Genomic DNA, 26,289 nt, shown 5'->3' on the forward strand with positions numbered 1-26,289 from the left:
TGAATGGAACGCTTTTCTACCATCTGAATTTATACAGGACTTGTTCAGATAAAGGAAAAGACTGTTGTGTAGATATATAAAGTCTTAAGGTGTTCCAGTCTGCTTTAAGTAAAAAAATTCTGTTACTGAAGAACCAAAATGTCCTTAATCTTGCACAACACAGTTTGAGAAAGGAGATTTCAATTTAGTGCTCCATGTTTCAGTCATGTCCAAATCAAGTGCTTTCAACCAGTTTCCATTCTATTTTTCTGAATAGTGTAGAAAACTCTTTTCACAAAATGGAACAATTACCAGCCTTACTTTATGATGTTTTGCAAAACATGTCAATGATGGTATGGGGGTAAGAACTTGACTTTTAATTCTCTCAGGCAGTATTTAGCAGATCAGACACAGATGCATAGTCGCTGTCTAGACATTAAATAACAGCCTTCTATTCTATTATTTTTTTTTTCTTCATGGTTATAAACAAAGAGGTAGTTTAGCAAAAAATAAATTAAAAAAGAGGCTAATGAATTAGACTTCAGGTTCATTTCCCAAGTGTCTCACAGTGGCCTAAGCATACAGAGCAAAAATTGGAACACCCTTCTACAGATATGCCCTCCTGGTTTCTGATATGCTGTGACACATAGATTTTCTGATGCAGAGACTGCTTCTGGGCAATGCTATTTGTCCTTGATGAACTCAACCTCATAAAGCAGTTTAGTCCCTTTCTTATAGGCTTAATTATTTGAGATCTTATATCGTTCTATTGATCATCCACAACTTTGTTAGCTGGCTGTGAAAAGTGTTTGTTCTTGTTTCAACCATGCAGGCTGCTAATTTCAGTTAGGTATCCCTACTTCTTTTATAAGGCAGTGACAAGCCCTTCCACATCCACCTTCTCCGTGCCCTCATTATTATGTATATTTCTTCGTTACCCCTCCTCAATAGTGTTTCTTAAGCTGAAGAATCTTCTACAAATCTCATTCCATGTTCTCTCATCCAACTTCTGTATCTTTTGTTTTTCAATACATGTACAAGTTTAGGTAATTAAAAATGTAGTTAATTTGGGACTGAGTGTATTTATTTGTTTCTGTAACATATTACATATCAGAATTTAAAAAGAGGAAAATTCTTTGAGTATTTGAGTGTTAAGACAGATACTAGTTTCATCCTCATAATTAACTGTAAATTATGTTTTGCCTGTGCTGCAAGGACTCAAGACTATTTCTATGTTAAAAACTTCAGTGTCTGTACTAAAAAGAGAAGGGCTATTAAACTCTCGGAAAAATTTAATGTTTAACAAGCCATTACTATTATACAAAAAATCTTGATAAGGATTGAAAGATCATTCACAAGACAAAACTGCGCCCAAGAGCTACCTATTGCAGCAACTCTTGAACATTTCCATTGAAGGTACTGAGTACATTCGATGTTTTCCACTGTATTTTCATCCATCAAATCTTGACTGCTGTTGATATACAGCAAATTTTGGCATCTGATGCTAGGTTTCTTATTTATTTGGAGAGTAAGATGACAGAATTGTGCCTGTGCCAGCAGACAAGAGTGTGTCTCAGTACATGCAGACATTTCTTTCATTCAACAGCACACTGGGCTTTAAGCAGGATGAAACACTGCTCCTCTGATACATAGATTCAGATGCAATAAGTTTGCAAGAAAATCTTCAGTGTAAAAAATTAAAAAGCAGTCACACCCAACAAAAGGCTTCTGACTTCCAGAACTGGCCTCATGGGTGCTATATTTGCTTGTCTTTTAAATAAAAAAAAAAAGAGCACCTCAAAACTTTAACAGCAGTTTTTGATTTCTAAACATGAGATTTCTATTTTTCATCATCTTAACTTTTGAGAAAACAAGAGGTATTAGTATGAAGACCCCAAAAACATACTAGGTAAGAGGAAAGAGTGCCATTTTAAAAAAAGTATAAAATAAAAATAATGCATAGACTTTAGTTTGACAATGCATTCTCACAAAAGCAGAAGAAATAATTCATGAAAGCCTGTAACTGGCTCTCCTGAAGTGCATAGGAGGCACAGCATGCACGTTAGTGCCCAAAGTAGGTATATGTATGCAAAAATAAATGATTCTATGACTGGACCGTTCATAACAGTGAAGCTATCTGTGCTTTCATTTTTTCAGGTTTCAGTACTCTCACAGAGAAAAAAAACCCAGCAAACAATTTTCAAACACTGTTTTGAAAAAATATTTCAGCAATAGTCTCTCTAAATAGAAAAACTGGCTTGAATACTTACACCTTTCCTGGACTCTGAGCCTTAACCAAATTCCACAGTAAGTAGAAATATAGAATAAATATTTATTGAGATCACATTAACACCTGAAGTGTGTGCATAAGAAAATGGATAAATACATATGTAGTTTTTGGGAGGCTCTGGGCTAGTGATGCAAGTCATAAGGATGAATTTGCTTTTTAATTTCATTTACTTATTTATGCATACCAGCATGAAAACTGTTGGGTTAAACTCAGGCCTGTCACTGACAATGTGCCCCTGGAGATCACAGCTTAGTATAAACTGTGAAACTACTACATTTTTCAATTTTTTTTTTTAAGTGAAAGTTAATTCTTCAAATCTCATTAAAAATCACACAACTGCTACTATACTTACTTTCCATATTTACGTATTTGCTATAGCTTACCATGCAAATTCCTTATGATTGCCTATATGCATTCTGACAAGGATATTATTTTCAACAATACACATTAATTCTTGTTGCAGACATACAACAAACTTGGAATACCAGAAACCCAGAAATTAAACAAGAAGTGCATTTTTAAACATTTGGTATAGCGATTTTTGTCCTTCAGTACATTTTTCTCGTATTTTGCACAGTCCCATGTTAGAAGATTCAAATGAAGAGTTTCCTACGATCTTTTGTCTATAGCACTGCACCCACAAAGAAGTCTTTCAATTAACCACTAACCACTAACACATAATGATGTAAGGCAGCCTGCATCTCATCAAAAAGATCTGTTCTATTAAGCTGTCGGCACCAATTTGACTGGCAATTCAAAGGTAAATACCTTTCCATCATAACAAGTATTTAGCCACGGGGAACCTCATTTTTCAGATTATTTTGAGGCAAAGAGTAGGGCAGCATCTACTTTGGCTCTGGCAATTGCCACCCCCATTAAATTTGCATGAAGTAGCTAAAAAAACATGTGCAGCTTTTAAACACCAAGTTAATATTTCATTTTTTTCCGCATGGTGAACGATTCACTTACAAGAAGAAAGGAACCATTCTAACCTAGCCTCAGTTGCACCACCATAATAACAAACAGCAAAACTATCAAATCTCACAAAGAAGCAGAATTAATGTCTCTTTTTTTCCACTTGCTTCTTTTTATTTTTTTTTTGGTATAGCACAAAACACTCATTTAGAAAGAAGTGGCAGAGCCTTACCTTGGCTGAGTGTTCCATGGTGACAACGACTTTGGTCTGTGCACTGGATACCAGGTCCATGGCACCCCCCATCCCTTTCACCATCTTACCCTAAAATTAAATTTTAATGGAAATGTAACATTTTTATTATTTCAAAAAAAAAAAAAAAAAAGAAAAGAGAGAGAATATTCTGGCTGCAGTGACAGCACAACATGGTCACTTTTTCCTGCATTGAAAGCCCACCTATTTCATAACCACTGTATTCAAACACCAACAGAGCTTCACCAGAGTGAAAACAGCTTTCTCTTTCTAGGGTCTATATGATGTAAACAGAAGAAGAATGATGAGTAGAACAAGGAGACCCACTGGTATGGCTGGTGCCCTGGGGTGTAACCAAAATCTGAGTAGTACCATTGGCTTAATGGGACACTGACACTGAGGAGCAATGAATTTAGTTCCAATGGCTCTGTCACTAGAAAAGCAAAGTGTTCATCCTCCTATTGATAAAAATGTCATTACTTCCTCAAAAGAAATCTTGGTTCATGACATCTAGTAACAAGAACATCTGAGCACTATCCACCTTCCAGTTTAGAAAGTCATGCCCTGCATCACTGTATCAGCACAAACCAATGTTTTGATCTATTCCAGATGTCTGTAGAGGTCATTTCAGAATATGGACAAATAAATAAATGTGGCTCAGTAATCACTTGTGTTTATGTCTCAAACTAAGCAATGCTTTCAGTCTCGGGACTCATTCTGCTCTCAAAGAGTGTCAGAACTGCACCTGTTATGACAGCAGCTGTCTTATGGCTTGGTGTTCAGCTACCTTTACTTTTACTTTCTGTAGTGCTACAGCATTCAATCCCTGCCTGCTTCCATCACCTTAAACTGGATGCACCTGATCTTAGAACAGATCCAAACTTCGTACACTTCTGACAGGAAATGACTATAGGTTTAAAGTTCTATCAGTAGGAGCAGAACAATCATTTTTGAACAACAAGCACTAGACCCAATAATCAAACATGGCAACAACCTCATATACCAATCCAGAGTTGCTGAGGAGGGCAAAAAGGGGAGTGGAACACCATGATAGGAGAGGTTAGTAGGAAACGATGCAAGGAGGGCAACAAAGTGAAGGGCCTTGAGAGAAAGCCGTATAACTGAGGGCACTGGGTCTGTTCAACTTGGAGAAGAGGAGACTGAGGGAAACATAATCACAGCCTACAACTTCCTTGTGAGGGGAAGCAGAGGGTCAGACACTGATCTCTCTGACAAGCAGAGACAAGACCTGTGGGAATGGTCTGAAGTTGTGTCAGGGGAGATTTAGTTTGGATATTAGGAAAAGGTTCTTCACCCAGAGGGTGTTTGGGCACTGGAACAGGCTCCCCAGGGAAGTGGTCACAGCATCAAGCTGTGACTGATTATATGGACAGTAATACAACGTATACTGTTTTATATACAAAACCTAAAAGTTTATGGTTAAATGACTGGAAAACTTCCTAGTACAAAGCTTTTCTCTTATGCTTCCTTCTATCAGCTATATGATTCAGTACCTTATAAGAATCAGTACCTATGGTCCATGATAAAAAACATATGGAAGAGACTTGTCTCATTAAACTGACAAGCCAGCAACTTATTAGTCTGTTGATCTTTATGGTCTCTTGATTGTAGTGAAGGGAGTATTCACCACTGTCCCCCCTTCTTCCCTTCCCCAAAATAATACTTTTCTACTGTTTGCAGAGAGGAGAATAAATCACACCTTCCTATATCTTCCAAATCCCTTTGGAATTGCTCTGGCCAGACTAATATTTAATATTAATTATATTAATTATCGTGACTACTAAATATTTCTTTGCAAATACAAATGTATTTATCTCTGTCCTTAGCTTCCTGGTACTGCTCAGATCATTCTCCATCCTACCTGGAAATACAGAGCTCTTAGAGAGACTGCAGTGACCTCTCACATACCTGCCAGAGGCTCACTTACAAGATAATGCAGTAGCTGAAGATGACATATTATCTCCCCAGTAACTCAGAATACGTTTGCATTGAGGATTATGCTATCAATGTACCTGTCCTGACAATGCCATTAGTTCATTTTCCAGGCTTATTAGTTCTATTAACTAGTAAAGACCTACAGCAACAAGTAAATACCTGAAGAACCAAGTGCTGATGAAGGTCAACAACAAATCTACTTCTGGAGAAGTCATACAGGACTGAGAGAAGAGACATCATCCCTTTGTGTACACAGAAACAGGAAAATGCAAGTCAAAGAGAGGGAGCTTCATCTGCTCCTGCTTTTTAGGAAAACATATTCATCACTGTAGGGTGGTGCCTGGTGAAGCAAATCAATTAAGCATTACATGCAACCAGCCAAGTAATTACACGTTGAGGAATACCCGAAGCAGAAGAGCCTTACATTGCCCTCACTGCATCTACCAAACTACCACAACTTGCACTTTCCCCCACATCATACTGGCCAGCTGCATCCTAAATTTGAATTAAAATATTCAAGACTAAAAGGTGATTCCAAAAAGACACTTTGCCCCCTTTTGCCCCCCACCCTTCACTCTCTCCATTTATTTATTTAAGACGATTTTTGTTAGTTCCCAATTGCATTGGTGCTGCTAATTTAAGAAACCAGAAGCAAAGGTTTAGAGCACTGGTAGAGCATTAGTAATTTGAAATACTGTTATAAAACCCACTTCACCAGCAACAGCTTGAAGTGAGAATAAAGGATTTTTGAATTAATCATGTGGTTCCTGGGAGGTGAAATTTTGGCAATATTTATACAGAGTGTTAGGTAGAGGACACAAGCTGACAATTTGCTTGCACCTTCTCAGTTACAACAAAAGGTGGGAATTCTGCTTTTCCCATCATGTTTTCATCAGCACTTCTTGCTAAGTCTCAGTCCAAATAAGATGCAGAAATTTTGGACCTGATGGATTTTTCTTTTTTAATTGAGATAATCAACTCTTCTGCTTCTTCACCATCATAAATCCACACAAAATTACTGTAATTTCTTGTAATGCCTACTTATAAGAAATTGATTGTTATTGTGGTGATGGGGTATCTTTAAGAAAATATGAGAGAAGGGTACATACTTTCTCATTTAATGTCCTCATATCTGAATATCATTTGAGTGGTCAAAACATTACATTAAAGAGCTCGAGGAATTAATTTAACCTAACAGTAATTCCTAAACAGAAACCTTTCTGTTCATTTGGTCACATGCGGCACACAAGACAACCTGGCATTCCAGAGGAAACTTGTGAGTACTCCAGAGTGGGTGAGACAGTCAAGATATTTTTCAAGAGAATGTGAAGTTTTTCCAAAATGGTATTTCAAGCAAGCTAGAAAAATGTCATAGCAAGCAGGAAACAATTTATAAGAACATCCAAAGAGACTAAAAAGGGGTAGCTGAGAGAAAAGAGGAAAACTTAGGAGCCTTCTAACACTACTAAGGTCTTGAATCCATGTTGGTGTCTTAAATCTTTCCTCTACATTCTCCAGGGAACACAGATTTTTCTTCCGTAATTGAATTTTATAGCTACTCCCAACATCATAGGATAAAATACACCTGAACAGTTCTGGTTAAGTTAAAGTAACATAATCTTTTGAGACAAACACATATCACATGAACAGTGCAGCAAAGCAGATGCTAATGACGTGTTCAAGAAACAGTGAAAACTTATCAGTGGTAAAAGCATATTAGAATGCAGCTTGAGTAATTCCACTTAAAACTGAGTATCAAAAGACAGGCAAGGTGAAAATGTATACCCGTTTGGAAAGGAACTGAGCCACTTCTCTGTTAAGAGTCCTTGCCAATGTTGCCAGCAGCCCTAACACTCTATTAAACAAACAGCATTTAGTCTGAAATTTCTCTTTCCTTCTATCAGATAAAAGAATACACATGCCTCACACGCCCAAAATTAGTGAAACTGCTGTTTCAAAAAGTCTTACAGAAGATAACCAGTGCCTCTAGTTTAACCTGCAGGCTTCCCATTCAATCTCGATTTTCACACATCCCCCTGAAGACCTTGAACACGCTACCTAGAATGAGAGAGTAAAGAATTTAAAGATGTCGGCATTGTGTCTGACAGCCACAGACACAAACTAGGTGGCAGGTACAGAATTTATTGCCAGACTTAGCTTCCTTATGGAAGGAAATGACTGTATTGTGCTAGGGACAGACACTAAAATTCAGAGCAATTGGAACAGTACGAACTCCACAGAGAAAAGCAGAAATTAAGATAATGTAGTGGACACAAGATACTGCCATCATGACCACAGTCGTGCTAATGCTGCAATCAAAAGTAGGAACTTAAGAGCCCTCCAAAGGTTTCTGCTCTGCCCCTTTCCGCAGTGGTGTGTAGGCACTACTAACACAGCGCTCAGAACCCACAGCGCTCCCTTTCTGTATAGGTACCATCTACCTTTACAGATGTGCCAGCATCAAATGACACACACAGCACAGGTAGGGAGGTCATCAGAGCCTGATACACCTATCTAACAGAAATATCTTGTCAATTGCAGTGGAGTTCCATATGCTTGGTTTGGGTTTTGTTTGTTTGTTTTTTTGGGGGGGTGGTGCATATTAGCTCAAACCTTCAGGTTGTACAAAAAAGATATCAATCAGAAAGTAATATTAAAAAAATAAATATGCATACATCTACTTTAACTTCATAAAAACGCAGATGACAATCTTTTTCCCATTCCTAACAGTCCTGTCCCATGTTTAAAGTAGAGGTATGTTTGTAGTTGATTCTAAAATGAAAGCCACAACTCTTTCAGATTTCACTTTCCATTTTTTCAGTGAAAAAGAATGGATGATGATTGTATCAAAAAAGACGGATAAAGCTCAAGATTAAGTGTTCTGAACTACAATTTCTGTCCTATTTTCCACTGATTTTATGTCCTTATATGTCCCACCTACAGAATTATTGTAATTCTACTGTCAACTAGGACGGCTGGATTAGATTTTATTCTGAGAAAAAAAAAAATTAAGAAATCATTAATGGGATTTTTCAATCAGTAGAGTGGGTAATGCAACAACACAAGAAAAAGTTAATACTGGCTGAATGCAACAAAACTGAGCACACCCCAAATGTACAATCGAGCAAAGGTATTTTTTAAAGGATCCAAAAAAAAAGGATTAATTGTACTGTTTAGCCACACAGAAAACGGCCTGATTTTCAAGAATGCTTACCAGGTATTCCCTAACACACACACAAAATGAAAAGCAAAATTTAAAAGTAACTTTTGAAAGAATGGAGCGTAAGTTCTTGAATGACCGCTTTTTCTTGGCAAAATGTATTAATAACTCTTCCTTAAAGTGTAACACACACTTTAAGGAACTAACTATATTTTCATCTTTACTTTTCATAATCAGAATATTAAGGCAGCATAAGATATGTGTGAAGAAAGTTGGTCAAATTTTATTCTTTTATTCTCCCATAAACCTAGCTTGAAATAACCATTGGCAACAGTTTTCACTGACAGAGTGAAATTCAAATGAATACACCAAGAAACTGCATCTCAGGAGCAATGTAAAACAGTCTGTGACACGCTTCATTGAAATGGATTTGCGTTCCAGTGACGAGCGTTTTTCAGTGTAATGGGACAATTAAGCTGTCCATTTACCTTCGCATACCACTTCCAAAACACACAGCATAGCATGCAATAATTAAATTTTACTGCTAACATAATACTAGTCTCTCTTGAAAGTGATGGCTCCATATCGTAGTAACAATTCTTATCACTAACCCACAGATCAGAAGTCCTTTGACGTATGCTTGTATTTTTGAGACAGGTAGAATTTCTTCAGCTCTCATTATACAGATGCCTAATGCACAGCTGCCACTTCCCACATTGAAAATTTAAGAGAGTATGAATAAAATACCATCAAGGAGCTCCTACATTCCTTCTGTGCAGTCTGAAGAGAAATAAACAGGAAGAAAATTGACAGAGAAAGCTCTCAAAAGGGTGGAAGAAGTAGAGCTAACACAATATGCTCCCTTTCTCCTTTGTGGCTCCAGGACTCTTCCAATGATGGTAATTATGTGCTGCAAGGGCTCTGCAGGGCTTTCTGGCACGTTTGTTGGGAGATAAGCAGCAAGCTTATATACTACTGTAGACTTAATTTCAAGAAGTGTGTCTGCAAAAACCTAATACATCTGCAGATTAAAACAATGTCCCATTGAAAAGCAGATTTCCAAGGAGACTCTAGGTAACTGATTCAAATACTGATGCAGCCCCACTAGTCCTAAACATCAGACAACTTGATATAACTAGAGAGCAACTCAGTCACTGAGCATAATTAACCTGCGTGTTTTCTATTCATACAGAATTTAGCCAATTTGTAGTCCTTAACTTATTTTTACAGTTAATAGTTAAAATACCTTTCTCAAAATTTCTTGCAAGTTGAAACAAAACACAGACAGTTTAGTGCATTCAGTGCAACAGAAATACTGGGAGAACTAGGAGAGTTACTAGACAGTGTGTTTGGATTCCAAATGAAAATAAGCCGTGTGCAAAGACACTCCTATTCTAGCCAAGTGACAAACAGGCTGCAATAGGCCTCCTTGGAGAAGACCTACAGTGCTGTCAGGCATTCAAGGATGCATTCATGAAGAATCGTCCTTTCTTCCATCATTAAAAATGGTAATCTCAAGTCGGAAAAACTCTTGCTGTGGAGCCCTCTGCTCCCAGACTTGGCACTACAAATAACAAATAAAGGTAAAAATAAAACCAAAAAACCGTCACACAGTCATGGACTCAGCTGGTCTCTGTCAGTTTACTTTTATTTTTAAAAATGTCTTTACTAATGAATATGCAGTTCACTTCATGGTCAAAGCATCCCAAATTGTGCAAGAGATGTACTTTGCAGCTCTGTAGAAAAACTACCAATAATGTATAAAATTATATTCCTAATGCCTTAGGTCATACTCACCTCTACAGATTGTAAATTAAAAGATTTATTATTGAATTGGAATTGGGTTTCCTCATTTCTTTTCAGATAATCTTCTTTGATAAAGCTTAGAATATCTGTATAATTTTCTTTCATCGTATTTCATTGTTAATGCTTTAATCCTTTAGGTTTGGCTAGTCCAATTCAGAGCATTAAAATCTAAGGCTACTGCTTCTAATATTCAAGGATTTTTTTTTTCCAAGAATGATCCAGATTTATGTAACTAAACTACATCTCCTGCACAAATTACGTGACTCTTCTCCTCAGCTAACTAACTGCATTATCTTAGCAATCAAAACATTAATTTTATACTCCACCAGAAGAATATACAAAGTTAGAGTTAATTTTCTTGCTCAAAATTGTATTTGGTTTGTATTTTTTGTAGAGTATAGAGATACTAAATAGTGTCAGGCCCAGTATCATCCCTGAGGCTGCTGCTTGTTAATCCTGGCCACTCGGCTGGTGGCTTAGGAAATGGCCAGCTTCTTTGGCACCTTTGGATGTATCCTGGCTGCCTCTGTGAATTTACACACATTAATCAGTCCTCAGTATTCTTCTAAGATGAGTACTAAGTGCCACATGTGTCACACATCTCTTAAATACCTGCAGGGATGCTGACTCCACTGTTTTCCTGGGGAGCCTGGTCCAATGCTTGACAACCTTTTTGGTGGGGAAATTGTTCTTAACATCTAATCTAAACTTTCCTTGAAAAAACTTGAGGTCTCTTCCTCTTGTACTGTCACTTGTTAGAAGAAGAAGCTGAACACCATCTCCCTACAACCTCCTTTCAATTAGCTGTAGAGAGCAGTAAGGTCTCTCCTGAGCCTTCTTTTCTCCAGGCTGAACACCCCCAGCTGCTGCTCACAAGACCCCTCACCAGCTTTGTTGCTCTTCTGTGGACATGCTCCAACACCTCAGTGTCCTTCCACCACCAGGCATCTTTCCAGCCACTCTGCCTCAGCCTGCAGTGCTGCTTGGGGTTGCTGAGATCCATGGGCAGGACCCAGCACTTGGCCTTTTTGAGCCTCATATCGCTGGCCTCAGCCCATCGATCCAGACTGTCCATATCCCTCTGCAGATCCTTCCTGCCTTCCAGCAGATCAACACTTCCTCTCAGTCTTGTGTCATCTGCAAACTGAGGGTGCACTGGATCCCCCCCATCCAGATCCTCAATACAAATATTAAACAGGGTTGGTCCTAATACTGAGCCCTGGAGAACACCACTAGTGTCTGGCCCCAAGCTGGATGTAACTCCAATCACCAGTACTCTCTGGGCTTGGCCACCCAGAGAGTTTTTTACCCAGCCAAATGTCCACCCATCCTAGCCACAAGCCACCACTTTCTCCAGAACATTGTGGGAAACGGTGTCAAAAGCTTCACTGATGTCAAGGCAGCCAACAGCCACAGCGTCATCCACTAAGCAGGTCACCTTGTCATAGAAGACAATCAGGTTGCTCAAAGCAAGAGCAACCCGCCTTTCACAAACCTGTGCTGGCTGGGCCGATGCCCTGGTTGTCCTGCATGTGCTGCATGATGGCACTCAGGATGATCTGCTCCAGGACCTTCCCTGGCACTGAGGTCAAGCTGACAGACCTGCAACTCCTGATCCTCCTTCTGGCCCTTCTGTACACAGGTGTCACATCCACCAACCTCTAGTCACCAAGGACCTCCCAGGTTAACCAGAACTGCTGGTACATGATGAAAAGTGGGTCAGTGAATATTTCCACCAACTCCCTCAGCACCCTTGCATGGATCCCATCTGGCCCCTTGACCCATGGGTGCCTAAGTGGTGTAGCATGTCACCAACCACCTCCTCCTGAATTATGGGGGCTCCATTCTGCTCCCTGTCCCTGTTTCCCACCTCAGGGGGCTCAGTACCTGAGAAACAACTGGTCTTACTATAAAAGACTGAGGTAAAGAATGTATTAAGTATCTCAGCCGTTTCTGTGTCCTTTGTCATTACGTTTCCCCTGCATTCAGTAAAGGATGGAGAATTTCCTTAGCACTTCTTTTGCTGTTAATGTACTTACAGAAGCACTTTTTATTGTCTCTTATAGCAGTAGCCAAATTAATTTCTAGTTGGGCTTTGGTCCTTCTAATATTCTCCCTGCATAACCTTGTGACACGCTTGTAGTCCTCCTGAGTATGCTACCTTCTCCTTAATGTTATGCTGCAGTTATATTTTTCTCCTGTAGTAAGTTTCTCCCTACTGAAATCTGATGTCACAGGCATTTCATCCATTTTGTGCTTTCAGATTCATCAACTTCCAGCTGCAGGGTCCCTTCACTATTGTTTCTACGGTTTTTCTGCTAGTACAGCATGTCAGCTGTATCAGTAGTTATACTAGTGTTGTTTAATGGTAAGGTATGTTCAGAAATGAGTATCAAAAAGACAGGTTTTGGTGTTACAGAGGAACACAGCAGAAGCTCTGGTATTTTGTTTTGACCTGTGCCCAGCCTCTGATATATGTCACAACAACAATCATAGTTATGTGCCTTCTACTAGGAAGGATGGAGAAAATAAAAGCAGTACTTTGTGCAAGTTGTAACTGTAGTACTTTGTAGTAAGCTTCTGCCCCTGCAGAAGGGCAGTGGAAACTCTTTCATAAATGCTTCTATTCTGAGGGTCTCAGAAAGACATCAGAAGAAAGGAACTACAAACAAAGCAAGTACACACAGGGCTATGTGCAGTCAATCCCACAACTTCTGAAAGCTCAAGTGAGACAATTAATTTAAATTGCCGCAGGAGCCAGCACCGCTGTGAGAGTGCATGGTCTTGCTGCTGCTCTGTACATGCTGTGGATTGCCCTGCTAGCAGCAATTTCTGACGTTAGCTTGAGACACACAGATAGGTCAGGTGTGTCCTGCACTCATGAACTGAAATGTGGCTCCATCCAGTAGCTCCCAGCAGTCATGGGCTATCTGTTCTGGCCTATCTGCCCTACTCCATGCCTGTGACCTCAGTGTTTCTCTTCTACCTCTCTTGACCAACTTCTCCCAACTGCACACTCCTCCCAGGGGCTCCACAGAAATCTGCCACCTCCTTTTCCTTTCCCTCCTCAGAAACACTTTTGTTACTTGGAGAAATACCAAAGTGAGGAAGACAAAAAGCCATTAAATAGTAGTGCTTAATGGAATAAAATTACCAACAAACACCAGTGTTTAGGAAGTAACTTCTGCCTAAGCGAACAGCATTGTTTACTGCATGTGCTTAAAATATTCACACTCTCTTCTTCCTTTACTCATGGGATTTTTCTCTCCATTAAGAATCAGCTGATAAGAGCAAAGAAGGGGCTGTAATTATTGCAATGAGACTTCCTTAGCTCAGTTCCTAATAATAAGTGCAAGTAAATACACACATGCACGCACTAGGGCTCAAGTGTTATCAAGCTCTTATGGAATAGAAAGGATCGCTTCATGATGGCACTTATTCAAAACACATAGAGCTATTACTTGCCTCTGAAAATACCATCAATACAAGAATTCAAAAGCTACAGTGTATAAGAAATGCTTAACCAAATCTAAATGAAAAGCGAAGTGAAAAATGTTACAACAAAATCCATCTTAAAGTTTCCTTACACAAATCTTGTGACTAAAAAAGAAATACATCTTTCTCATAATTAAATTTAACTGACAATAAAATATCATCTTATTTACAAGAAAAACAGGATGATCTGAATGTCTATGGGTTGGTTAATCCCATTTTAAAAATCTGTACTGTAGAATACAAGTGACATGTCAATAAAGCAGATTAAGAATCATCCATCCAACAGATCTCAATAAGAGTAACCAAGGAGAATTTACTGCTGATTGGAAAGACTCCTGGTTGGATTTATGGAGTGTCACTGGGCATATTTACTCACAGATAAATAAAAACTTACTGCAGAAGAAATTTGCAGACACCCAAAGGTTAGGAAGCGTGGAAAATAGAGATAGCAAAAAGCCATAGGGACTCATGTGGTGTATGCTGTAGTATGAAGTAAAAAGGTACATATCAAAGACAACAAAAAGACAAACTCTACCCAAAGTCTGATTTTATACTTCCCTGTTTTGAAAACATACCAGTTATTCATAAATTTGGGGTTGAACAGAAAGGAGAACCATCTTCATAGGAAATAAGCAATACCAGATATGGAAAATAATGTTCTTGATATATATGAATGAAAAACTAAAATCAGTACCTTTTAGAAAACATAAAGCACCAAAGGAAGTAATAAGTAAATCTGCACAGTTTTGAGAAAGATCACAATCAATCTAAGCTTCATTGTTTCAAGAAATATATGTGTAAATGAATCTGTGCATTAGAACAAAATACCACCTTCATCTTCTGATTATTCAGATCTTGGAAGGTAAGTCACACAAAATTTCAGTGAAAGAATTTCAACATCATCACAAAAATCAGTTTAACTTCTTTATAGTAAAAAGTATTCTGAAAGAGAGTAAAAAGTGCAAAAAGCTACTGGAAAAGTGAATCTTAGTCCCTGAAAGGACTGTGTGGGTATTGTAAGTATTATTTGTGCCTGCAGTATCTGTGAATGCTGTGCTTTTGTTCAGTCTAATTTAGGACACAAGCTAAAGTTCAGATTTTAGAAGCAGTTTAGACTGTCACATGCTTTGCTTCAACACAGATGTTTCTAGCAAGCTGAAAAAAACCCATAAAAATAATTCTGATATTCTCCAGTTGTGATATATCTTTGGAAGCTGATTCTAACAGGAATTAAACAAGCTCTAGACAGTCAACTAATTATATTGGGAAAATATATAGAATTTGAAGTTTATCTACATATAGCAAAACTTGAATTTTCACCTCTTCCTCAAAAGATAACTGTAAACATACTACGAGCCAAATTAATTTTGATTCAATGCTTAAATGATATAAAAATACACCTTGAGGTATTAAATAAAAATTGATGTAGTTTATCAAGTTTAGAAAACGCTTGTTGGGCATGACTAATTTGCCAAATAAAGAATTGACAGAACTACGAAAAAAATATGAGAAAATATGTTGATTTTAACTGCAAGTTTTAATTTAAATCAAAAAAGTAACTCTATTTACTATAATGAATAACAACCCTGAACACTGCTTGCTAAAAAGCTTTGGAACATATAAGGAAAGTCCAAGGAAAAGCCAACGGGAACGGAATTCAAAACTCAAATAACCATCCCAAGCAGATGAAACCAAGTAAAAAAACAGGTGGTTAATTGCTCCAGCTCATGACATTGCTTTTCAAGAACGACTGCTATATTGAATAGCTCTTAGATTCAGTACAAATGTAACTGCATGAAATTTTATATCCTCAGATACCAATACGGTTGGTTGAAACAACTGGCATTTTTTGGCCTTAAAATGATTATTATTAATGATTATTCAGGAGTACTTTTTTCCAAACATTTCAACCTCATGACCTACAAGCAGAGATGCATTTTTGCTGGTTTACTAGGAATACTTTAGAGCAGGAATCTTTATTTATTACTTGTTCACTTGGGTATTTTGAAGAATACTTCTCTTTCCACTTCAATTTACAAAAGCAACGAAAAAGCAAGGAAACTAGTTCTTCCTACCCAAATTCAATGTACAGCTTGAGTAAACAGAAGGCTTCACCAGGTGCAGAAACATTCAACACCGTTTTAGTAGGATCAAAGGATTGTCAAAGAAGAAAATCTCAGGAGTTAAGAAATCTTGAACATAAAGTATAGCCTAAGGACATATTTATATAGTGACTTTCATTTTCTAAAATAATGTCAGACTAAGGCAACACAGCTAAACAAAACCTAGAATTTGTCTGACAATTGAAATAAAAAGATGTATAGATTAAAATCATCTAGAACTGCACCTACAAAAAAACTTCTAAATATCATTTACAAAAAAACCATTTAGTTTATATATGACAACTTACCTTTAAATAATTTTTCTAGTCTACTTTCAAAATTTTGACAGAGAATGTAATAATTCAGAGTAATTTTTAAAAGCCACTATGTAAGCAATTAGTTTCTACTTGTACAAGACATCACAGCCACCACAAGATAACATAAAAGAAGTGCCTTCACTAAACCAGCTCTACTTCACCCAGTTAAAACAAAAGAGTAGTTCTTAGCCTGATATGAAGGGAAAAATACCTTGCTTAGACTCTCATTGACATATACCTGCAGTACTAGGCTGATAGTTTAGATTATTTACAATAGTTTACATCAAACACCTGGAAAAAATACAGTTTACAACATGTAAGTTTTTTTAAGTGAGCTATTTAAAATACGCAATTAGAGTTTGGGTAACTTTGAGAATCAGAGCCAAATCAGGTGGACTCCAATTTTAGTTACTTAAGACTTCAACTCCCTGAAAACTTACACTACTATAATTTTGCCTTGGCTCAAATAGCAAATCTAGGGTTAAACATGTAATACGATTTATCCCTTATATTTCTAAGTGTGTGTGGGTTACTCTCTGGAGTCCAGTTTCATTAATCACTTTTGAATTCTAGTTCCAGTACTTCAAGACAAAAAAAAGAAACTGGAATAGGACAAAGCAAAGTCAACCAGTATAACCTTAATGCACATCATACATGGACTCCTACAGTATACCTGATCATCAGATTATGTTTAAAATACCAAGTTCTATAAAGAGACATAAAACACCAATAGAAGAGCACACAGAGTGGTGGAGTAATGGCAGCACTAATTTTCAGACCTCATTTTTTCACAATACTAACTGGAGGACACTGCAAATAGAAAAGAGTCTTGAAAAAGTAAGCACTTTTATCAGTGGGGTCTGAAAAGATCTAGTCAGCACTAGTCCAGCTGTTCTCAGATGTATGACCATAAAAACAGGTTATGCTATGAGAACACCTAAGCAAACACATGCTAAGGAAAACTGTTTTCTTATGGATTTATCTCTTCTATGTGTCATATTTCAACCTAGCCATAACTCCTCCACATGCGCTACAATTGCCCACAGACACCTGGAATAGCCCTTCACATAACCCCTTCTCCCACATCTGCTTGTGTACTCCCACATCAGACTTTGTCCTCTCTCAAAAAAAGCACCTTATGCTCCAAACACTGCTCCACAACTTCCATGCTCACAGGTCTGCTGGAGAGGTTACAGACTGCTGGTCTCAACTAACGCGTTCCAAGAGATAGGACATTCTTTCACAGTTGTGTCCTCCTGACAAAACTTTTGTACTCAGCTTTCAGTTTTCACAGACTTTCCCAAGACGTTTAGCACTGCTCAGGCAGACAAAAATACCTGAAACCAGGTTAATAGGAAAATTTGTTTCTGGACATCTCTGCCAAAAAGACATGTCTAGATGTCGTATCATATTGAAAGCCATTGAAAATATCAAACTTGTCAACAGTATGAAAGTTACATATGTTGTTTAATGTTAAAACATAAAGTTCGAAGAATGGCTTAATGTCATCAGCTGCCTAAATAATACTGGAATTAGCTTACATTTCTGTGGTTCTAACCTGTAGGTCTGCTTTGCTAAATACAGTGGTATCGCTTCCTTCCTAACATATTCAAAAGGGCAATGGTGTGATCTGTCAACAGGAACATTCAGAAAACTAATGCAGGCATTTTTTTATAATTTTATAATGAGTTGCTTGCTATTTTACACTTTTCTTCAAGTCACTGCTCCAAGTGGAACCACACAAGAGTTGTCGCTCTCAACCCTCAGCAAAAAACCCATGACATTTGAAAGGCATGAGAGGAACGAAAAAGGCTTGCATCAATCATGCTTTGCTTTTCACAGTGCTCAGTGCAAGCATAGTTTTAGAGGAAAGCAGATTGCTTGGTGCCAGCAATATGCAGAAAAAATGCACATACCCTCTATTTTAATGCTTTGAACTTCACAACCCACATTCTACTTCTGCTCTTTTCTCCTTCACCTGACCCTCAGCTATATCTATGTTATCCTAAATATAGTGACAGTAGTTCAAACACCTACTTACAGGAATCATCCAGTTGGCCAGGTCACCGTACTTGGACACTTGCATAGCTCCAAGCATTGTCAAGTCAACATGGCCGCTGGCAACAGAAAATTGCAATTAGCATATCATGTTCAAGTAACAGCCCACAAACCTTAAGAAGCTTTTTTTCATTCTCATTACATCAGTCTAAAAATGGTGGCACATGACAGAGAAAGCAACCATTGTGCCACGCATATAGCTGGGTTTTTTTCCCCTCTAGATGTATCGCTGGTGCAAACTTCTCTTTATGCCTACTGAGCCTCAAAAACATTCCTACTTTCATCTGGTTTTGGTTAATTGCATGCACACTCAATCAGCTCCGAACTCCTACTTTTAAGTGCACTCCTTCACATATTTACATGCACTCATTATCCTTTCAGAGCCATTAGGATTTAGTGTTTGTTTGCATCCAACCTCCTTTCCGAAAAACAAACAAAAAACAGGTGCAGAGGGTGAATTTCCATGAAGGAGGTGGAATGAGGATCACCATTGCAAGCTGAGCTAAAAAAATACAGAGTGCAAGTACAGATTAGATACTTGGAAATGACTAAAAAGTAGTTGTTAAAACATAGTTATAAATGTGTTTATATATGGCCAGGTGGTGGTAGGCACAAACATCATTACGGTATCTATTAGTTACAGTGGTTCTTTTATTTCCAACAGCTAGGCTAAATCCTCTGTAAACCATCACTGATTAAGTCCATGATAATTTTACAGGTTTTTAAATGCTAACCACATTTGAAAGAAATACTAATGAGCTCAGTCATTGACTCAGTTTATTCTTTTCCTGTTTCAAAAAGATCAGGGTTTGTGTTGTTACATACCCTCTTATCATTGCAAATGATTCATCGCTAGAGAAATAGGAAGAACCTGGAAGAACAGTCACTGTCTCCTTACCTGTAAAAGAAATAAGCTACAGTATGTATGTATTTTATTTCTCTGACAAATCAAGTCACAGCTATTAATCAAGAAATAAGGTTTTTTTATGAAATTCCTTTGGAGTCAGTACAACTATGGACCTGATTACCCTTACTATGTCAAAGGTTACCCTAATCAGTCATATTGAATTGTGAAGCAATTTGTTTTCAGGTTTTAATGATAGGATTGTCTGGTCTTTGACCACCTGCAGTTCCAGGCAAGACATCACTAAAACCAGAGTGTAAGAAATATCTGTGGACTTTAGCTTTCTGCACAATTCATACAAAAAGTGAGAAGTAACTCTTTTGAAACAGAGAAAGAGAGGGTCTTCAGGAGACAGGGAGGCTGCAAGAAAGAGTGACAGAGTTTATAGTGCTAACAATGTAGAATACAGAAAGATAAATGACAGGTCTAGTCTATTCTTGCTTTGTTAAAGTGCACAAGAAAATGTGCTTCTGAGTGCTGTACTGTTCTCTGAACAATGATTGGGTCAAGCAATGGAGCACACCTGGAAGCATCTTATTTGTCTGTCCAGGGCTCTTTTCTTCCTTTCCTGCCAATTCTTTGAATCAGTCTAAGCAACAACCACATATACAGGGTGCCTCTGAAAAGGCATAAGAAAGACAGACAAAGGTGAAATTATAAACTAAGCATGGGAAACTTGAGAGAAAAAAACCAACAAACCGAAATATTTTAGCACCAGATGACATTGTAAAGGAACAGTGTAACAACAAAGGAAAAGGGGAATAAGGTATCATTACAAATGAAAAGGGGAATAAGGCATCATTAAACAGTTTCCGAAAAACAGAGGAAAAAAGACAATGAAATTAACTGAGAGGATGGGAATAGAGAATAAAACAGTGTAGAAAAGTTAAAACACAGATCTAATATACTTGCTTTAATTACTGAGTTCACCTGATGTATCTTATATACTAGTTGTATGGAAATTAAATTTTGACACACAGAATAATATATAGAATTAAGGTCATACAAGTGGTCTTGCAGTCACACTGTGAGAATTCACTCATGCTAAAGCCCAGACCTGCTGAGACTGCCTGAATTGTCCTTCCCTACCAGTCACCCACTCAAGGCAGTGGGAAGACAATGTGGCCTGCAGGCAGTGCCATGATGCCAGAGGCCTAGGATAAAGTGACGGGTAAGGCAATGATGAGAAGAAATGAGACACAGGCTTAGGACTACAGAATAATGTAGAAAGCGCACCACATTACCCATTTCTTGCAAATGTTCTCGGGATGTCAGCACTTTTAAATATTTCTGCTGTAATAGAGTAGTCTACCTTTCAATTGCAGTGAAGATAAACTTCACGTGACACACTCAGAAAATGGGACAAACAGAAAAACCCATACATATCTCATAGCAATACAATTACATTTGCAGATAAAAACTTGGCAAAAGCCCAGGCCAGGTGTACATTTCAAAATGTGGACTTTGGGACTGATATTGGATCATTCCAGTTGATGAATGAGAACAGAATCAATTTCTATTCCTCTGCCATTTAGCTTCTGTTTTCTGCACTTCATTTTATAAATTTGGCTGGAAAGCACCTAGAATAGTTTTAATCCAGCCATGTGTTAGTGGGATTTAGCAGCTTCTGAATGTTTCAACAATTATAGCAATAATAATTTTGGTGGTAGATCTGAGGTTCACCTATCCTATGTCCAGTTTACTGCAGCTTCAGAGGAAAATGTGAAGCTGCTTAACACTGAACTTCCAATACTAGAATAATCTGATTTTCATTTTGCATTCTGACCTCTTATGTCAGCTTGATCCCTTCCAGATTCTCTGCAAAAATTCTTATCAACTACAAATAACAATTCAAGATCATCTTGACTTCCACATTAAAGCAAAATGACTTTTCAGGGAATTTATGAAGTTCTTTGACATTTTTTCCATTGTCACTCTGTTAACATGTGCATTTTTCATATGCACCCATATAAAAACTTCAGTTCTAAAAGACAAGCACATAATTTCACCTTTTATAGTATTTTTTTTCTTCTAAATAATGTTTTCCTGCCTGTGACACCTCTGAAATATTCCTTCATACAGTGTATCAAAAGAATTACGTAGCTACTGGTGAAATGATGGACTCAATTTCTTAATCATTTTTTATTTCAAACCTGAAGATGGCCTCAGATAACTTACTATTTAAAATACAGTACTGTAACAAGGGCAGTTACATAGCAGTATGATAATGGTATCAATTAGTTGAGCCAAGCAGCAAATATTTCAAGTCAATGAACAATTGCTGGACCGCACCCTGATATTAAATTAAAAGCTTATTTGATGTCAGTGCTTCATCTTCTTTGACTTTTCAGAATTTAATTGTACTTGCTAACAGCCACTGAGAAAGGCACTGTCTGTATAGATACATGTGTACACATGCATACCTGTATTTGTATGTATGTATATGTATACTTCAATAAAAAAATATGAAAAGTATATATTTGCCATATGAAAAAAACTCTAAGATGTGTCAGGTCTATAACCTGTACCATTAACATCCATGAGAAGGTTCCAAGACCCACTTTTCTTTGTCATAACACAATATAGAAGACTTATTTTACACGGAAACAGAAAATGTACATAGGCACAACTTACTGAAAAAAAAAATCAGACAGATGCACTAAATCATAAAAAGCTTATGTTTTTACATTGCATGGCTGCTTCTGAGGTGAAATGCACCAAAACAGCTGGGCAAAACCAGCACTGTCACTCCCCCACTAAAGTGGCAAGAGCAGCTGCCCCCAGCAGAGCCCCTCACTGTGCCAGGTCCCATCTGGGCAGGGTTCTTCCCCCGCCTTGGCTGCCACTCCCTCTCTGAATGCAAATGAGTTACACTGCGTGGCCAGGAATAAACCAGGCCATTATACACAGGATGTTTGAAAACATGTCCCAAGCATAAATTACTGAAAATCATTTTCTAAAAAACACAAGGTGAAAAGCAGCAAGAAAAAAAAACATATTTCCATACAGGCTGCACGAAACAATCTCACTTGTGAAAATGATGATTTGACCCTTTACTGACTGGCCTGGAAGAGAGTTTCCTTTAGTAGCTACTAAAATGCATCAAAGCATAAGCCCTCTACCAAGAATATTAAATATCTCCATTGATCAAAACCAGCCTTTACTAAAAGGAAGACAAATATATTAACATTTATGAACAAATAAAACAGAATTCTGGGTTCAAGTACTACATCAAAAGAAAATTTTTAAGTTAACAATGAATAATCACTTTCCATGAATTAAAGTTAATTAAAATATTTTACCTGCATTAATCAGGTCTGGATCTACTTCACTTTCAAGTGGATAAGGACCCTGACAACAATAAAGATGTATGTCAGCTTTATATTAAAATACCTTTGAAATACAATTCATAACTGTTTTATTATTTCCTATGCTTATTACTGAAAACAGATCATCACAGAGATGCATTTTTTATCTTCAGCAGAAAAAATATCCTGACAATACAAGCAACAATTTACATCAACTAACACATGGCCTGATGGACATATTGTCAGAGGCTGCTAGAATTACTAAACAACCATGAAGTGGGGGGTTTGTTTGATTTGGGTTTTTTTTTGTTCTTAACCAAAGTGACAGACATTTTTCAGAAAAAGTTAAGTAACTGCAACTTCATAAAGCTATATTGACAGTGAATATAATATTAAGATTTATTTAAAATTATGTTTGATAAGACTTACAATACTTGGCCTTGCAAACTAGTGAAGGTTCTGATTCCAGCAAAACATGTACTTAAGAAGATCCTTAGCAAAGTAGCACTATAATCATAAAGTGAGCATTTCTTTAAAAACTTAACTTCCCTGCAGTACAATAAGAATTTTATGGTGATGTAATATGGCATATATTTGAATATGATTTTTTACTAAAATTATAATCAAGTTGGAGATCAGCGGGGAATAAAACCTAGCCACTCCAAGATAAAAACACTGTAGTAAGTGACCACAATATATTCTTACCAAACCCAAGACTCCATTTTCACTTTGTAAGTGAACAGTTATGTCTGGACTGATGAAGTTACTGGCCAACAGTGGGATTCCAATACCCAGATTAGCTGAAAAGAAGTGGTTAAGGCACAAACATTTACTGCAAACTAGTAAATCAAAACAAGTTATCATTGTAAAATGATTAGACTAGAACTGTTCTCTTCACAAACACTTTCATTTTTATTTATATGTCTCATATTTGTGATGAATTATTTTGCCATTTGGACTGTCTAATTTTATTCTGTCAAATCCTTTACATGACAAAAAAATGACAGTGCAAGTAAAGCTTCATTTTCAACTTTTTCAAGAAATTCTTTCAAAACATTCAACTGCTAACAAACCCCCCAGATACCCCCGGATAAAAACTCCAGGTACTCTATGTCTTAGCATCCCTTCTCTTTCAATTGCATATTAACAAAATGAGAGAATCAGAGGGTCTGGGAAAAACAATGAGCATGCTTATTAACCTGTCCTAAACAAGCCAGATGCAGTTGTTATTCTAATCAGTCCTCATTTTCATCTATAGCACAGCTGAAGGATACCATACATGCCATCTTCAAACTCCAAAGCAGCCCGTTTGATGATCCTCTCCCTCACGTTGTCTCCTTGCTTTTGTTTGGCTTTTGAGTCTTCAGGCTTTCGAATTGATAAACGCTGCAAAATAAGAAATAATCATAAGTAAAGAGTAGAATCCAGATTCTTGCTTCTCAAGACACAAAAGCCTGATTTGTGATTGCACTGAGATACTTGGTCTGAAAATAAAGTTATTTATTCTACATCTTCTACAAAAAAATGACCCTTTATTTTATCCATTCAAGCTTACCTAGGCCAACGCAGTCATCAAATACTGCCAACGACAGCCTTACAGCAAAATGTTATTTTTTTGGTCTGTATTGCCAAGCCTGATACATAGACAAGTGGTGAAGAAAGCACCAAGCATTAGTGCGAATACTAGCAAGTCTGAGATTCATTACCCCAGAGACACCTAAATAGATTTGTAAAATGTCAGCTGAAAACACAAATATCTTTCTCTTTCTGCATTCATTCAATTTAATGAGGTATCCTAGATTTATAAGCATAAGACAGACAAAAGCCATTCATCTAAAGATAGTGGAGCTAAGAAACAGAAGTTTTCTAACAAAAATCTCTGTAATCTTCCATACATCTGCCTGAAGTTGTTTCCTGCAATTTTCTGGCCTTAAGCTGATGTTTCACCAATCACATATTGGTGAAAAAGCCATGACATTAAAGAAGTTTGTGACACCTTTTTTGTAAATTATTGTCTACATAGATTATGTCCTTTGCTCATCTCTCCTATGTACATAAAACTCCTCTGGACAACATCATGTCCTACACCCCCATTTGCCTTCACATCCTCTCTTACTTCAGGCCTACAATTAGCACATCAGGAAAAATTATCCTCTGTTACTTTTCATCATTGCAAAAGAATTTTTGCAGAGTCACCTTCACCCTTGGCAGTGAGAAACCAGTAGGATCAACCCTCCTGAATTTCCCAGCAACTTTCATTTTATGCCTTGGCTATTTTCCCTAGAATTGCTTCATTTGCAGATTATAGAAGAATTAAGAACAATTACAGAGGGTTTCTCTGCAGCAAAGAGAAGACTGGATAGAAAGTATGACTTGCACGAGAGGGACCACTTCTGAGCCATATTAGGTGGGAACTGCTATTTAGAGCCAGTAAGAATTACGACAGACTAGCTTCTCTTTATTTCTCTTATTCCTCATGTTCCCTCACCACTTATCATACTCAACACTTCGTACAGCCACTTCATATATAAAATGTAATGGAAGAGTAAATAAATCTGCCATTTCTTTCCTATACCTCTAGTAATGAGAGGTGCCACTGCCAGAATTACAAAATTGTCACAACCTAAATTAATCTCTGTTACAACTTTGCTTGGCAGTTTATAGTAGCTTTCTTTACCCTCCCTTTATTTTTTTTCTTAAGCATATAGGGAAGGGGGCAGTTGACTAGGCAGGTGTATTCACTTATTTGCCCAAGATGCAGTAAAAGCAACAGTTTAATAAATGCAAAAAAGATTTCTGTCATGTAAGGTGAAAAGCTCTTCTGTGAGATAATGCATCCATTCAGAAGAAGGAGATACACCACTAATTGCAATCTAACCCGACATGACCAGAGGGGTAAAAAAAAAAGGTTTGACACATCTGTTTACAGTCAATTACTTAACAACATGCAATATGTTCTTGCAGAATGAACAGATGGAAAGAAAAAAAAGCTTTTTAACTTTAACATTCACAAGAGTTTACTCACAGAAAAGGCCTTGTATGACTTTCCAGCATTTTGTGACTTGGTTTTAACAATGAAAGTTTAACTATTAGAATTCCTTTCTGCACCTTTTTTTTTACCCCAAACGTTTTTTTCCTTCTCATATTTCTCCCTCTCCGCCAGCTCTTCTGATGACATTTTGAAAAATTCCCCTCCCAAGTATGGAGATACAAGAGAAATACAGAATTTTAAACTGCACTTTAAAAGCATTGTCACATCATCAAAACGAATACAGAGACATAGACTGAGTGAGGCAAAGCCACAGAAACAACAGACAACAATTACATAATCATAATTTTCAGTGGTAGAATATTATTGCTGCAACTTTTAATAGTTACTGACATCTTTTATTTAGACCAGAAAGGCCACTGGCTAAAAAAGTTCCTGATTAAAGAAAAGGAAACAAAAGTTTCCAAGACCTTTGCAGCACAACATAATTCAATACATGGCACAAAAGAGACTGGCCCTATGTGCCCATGTCAAGAGCTTTCCAGTGGAAAAGACAGCATCTAATCATCAAAGTCAGCTTCTGGTCTAGGTGTTCCCCCTGTTGTGCCTACAGCAAGTGAACTGAGGGAAGAAAGGAGAATGAAGTAGCATTTTCCACCAAATTTTCAGCTGTGGTAAAGCCATCCAGGTCTGAAGGCAGTTGCTCTAAATCATTCAAGGACTGAACCATAGGGTCTGAGGTTTAAGAAACAAGGATAAA

The 26,289-nt window shown here is 37.4% G+C and overlaps 1 protein-coding gene across 1 annotated transcript in view; it reads right to left on the reverse strand.

The window, feature by feature from the left end:
* OXCT1 (3-oxoacid CoA-transferase 1) overlaps positions 1–26,289 on the reverse strand; it is an 87,290-nt gene that overhangs the window by 14,018 nt on the left and 46,983 nt on the right. The window contains exons 10-15 of the mRNA XM_029959034.1: positions 23,815–23,926; positions 23,246–23,340; positions 22,535–22,583; positions 19,154–19,226; positions 18,312–18,387; positions 3,417–3,506 (exon numbers count right to left, since the gene is read on the reverse strand). Coding sequence (XP_029814894.1) covers positions 3,417–3,506; positions 18,312–18,387; positions 19,154–19,226; positions 22,535–22,583; positions 23,246–23,340; positions 23,815–23,926 — 495 coding nt within the window. The remainder of the gene's footprint in view (positions 1–3,416; positions 3,507–18,311; positions 18,388–19,153; positions 19,227–22,534; positions 22,584–23,245; positions 23,341–23,814; positions 23,927–26,289) is intronic.

Source organism: Manacus vitellinus, unplaced genomic scaffold (assembly GCF_001715985.3).
Source record: "Manacus vitellinus isolate BGI_N305 unplaced genomic scaffold, ASM171598v3 scaffold_18_pilon, whole genome shotgun sequence".
Classification (NCBI taxonomy): Eukaryota; Metazoa; Chordata; class Aves; order Passeriformes; family Pipridae; genus Manacus; species Manacus vitellinus.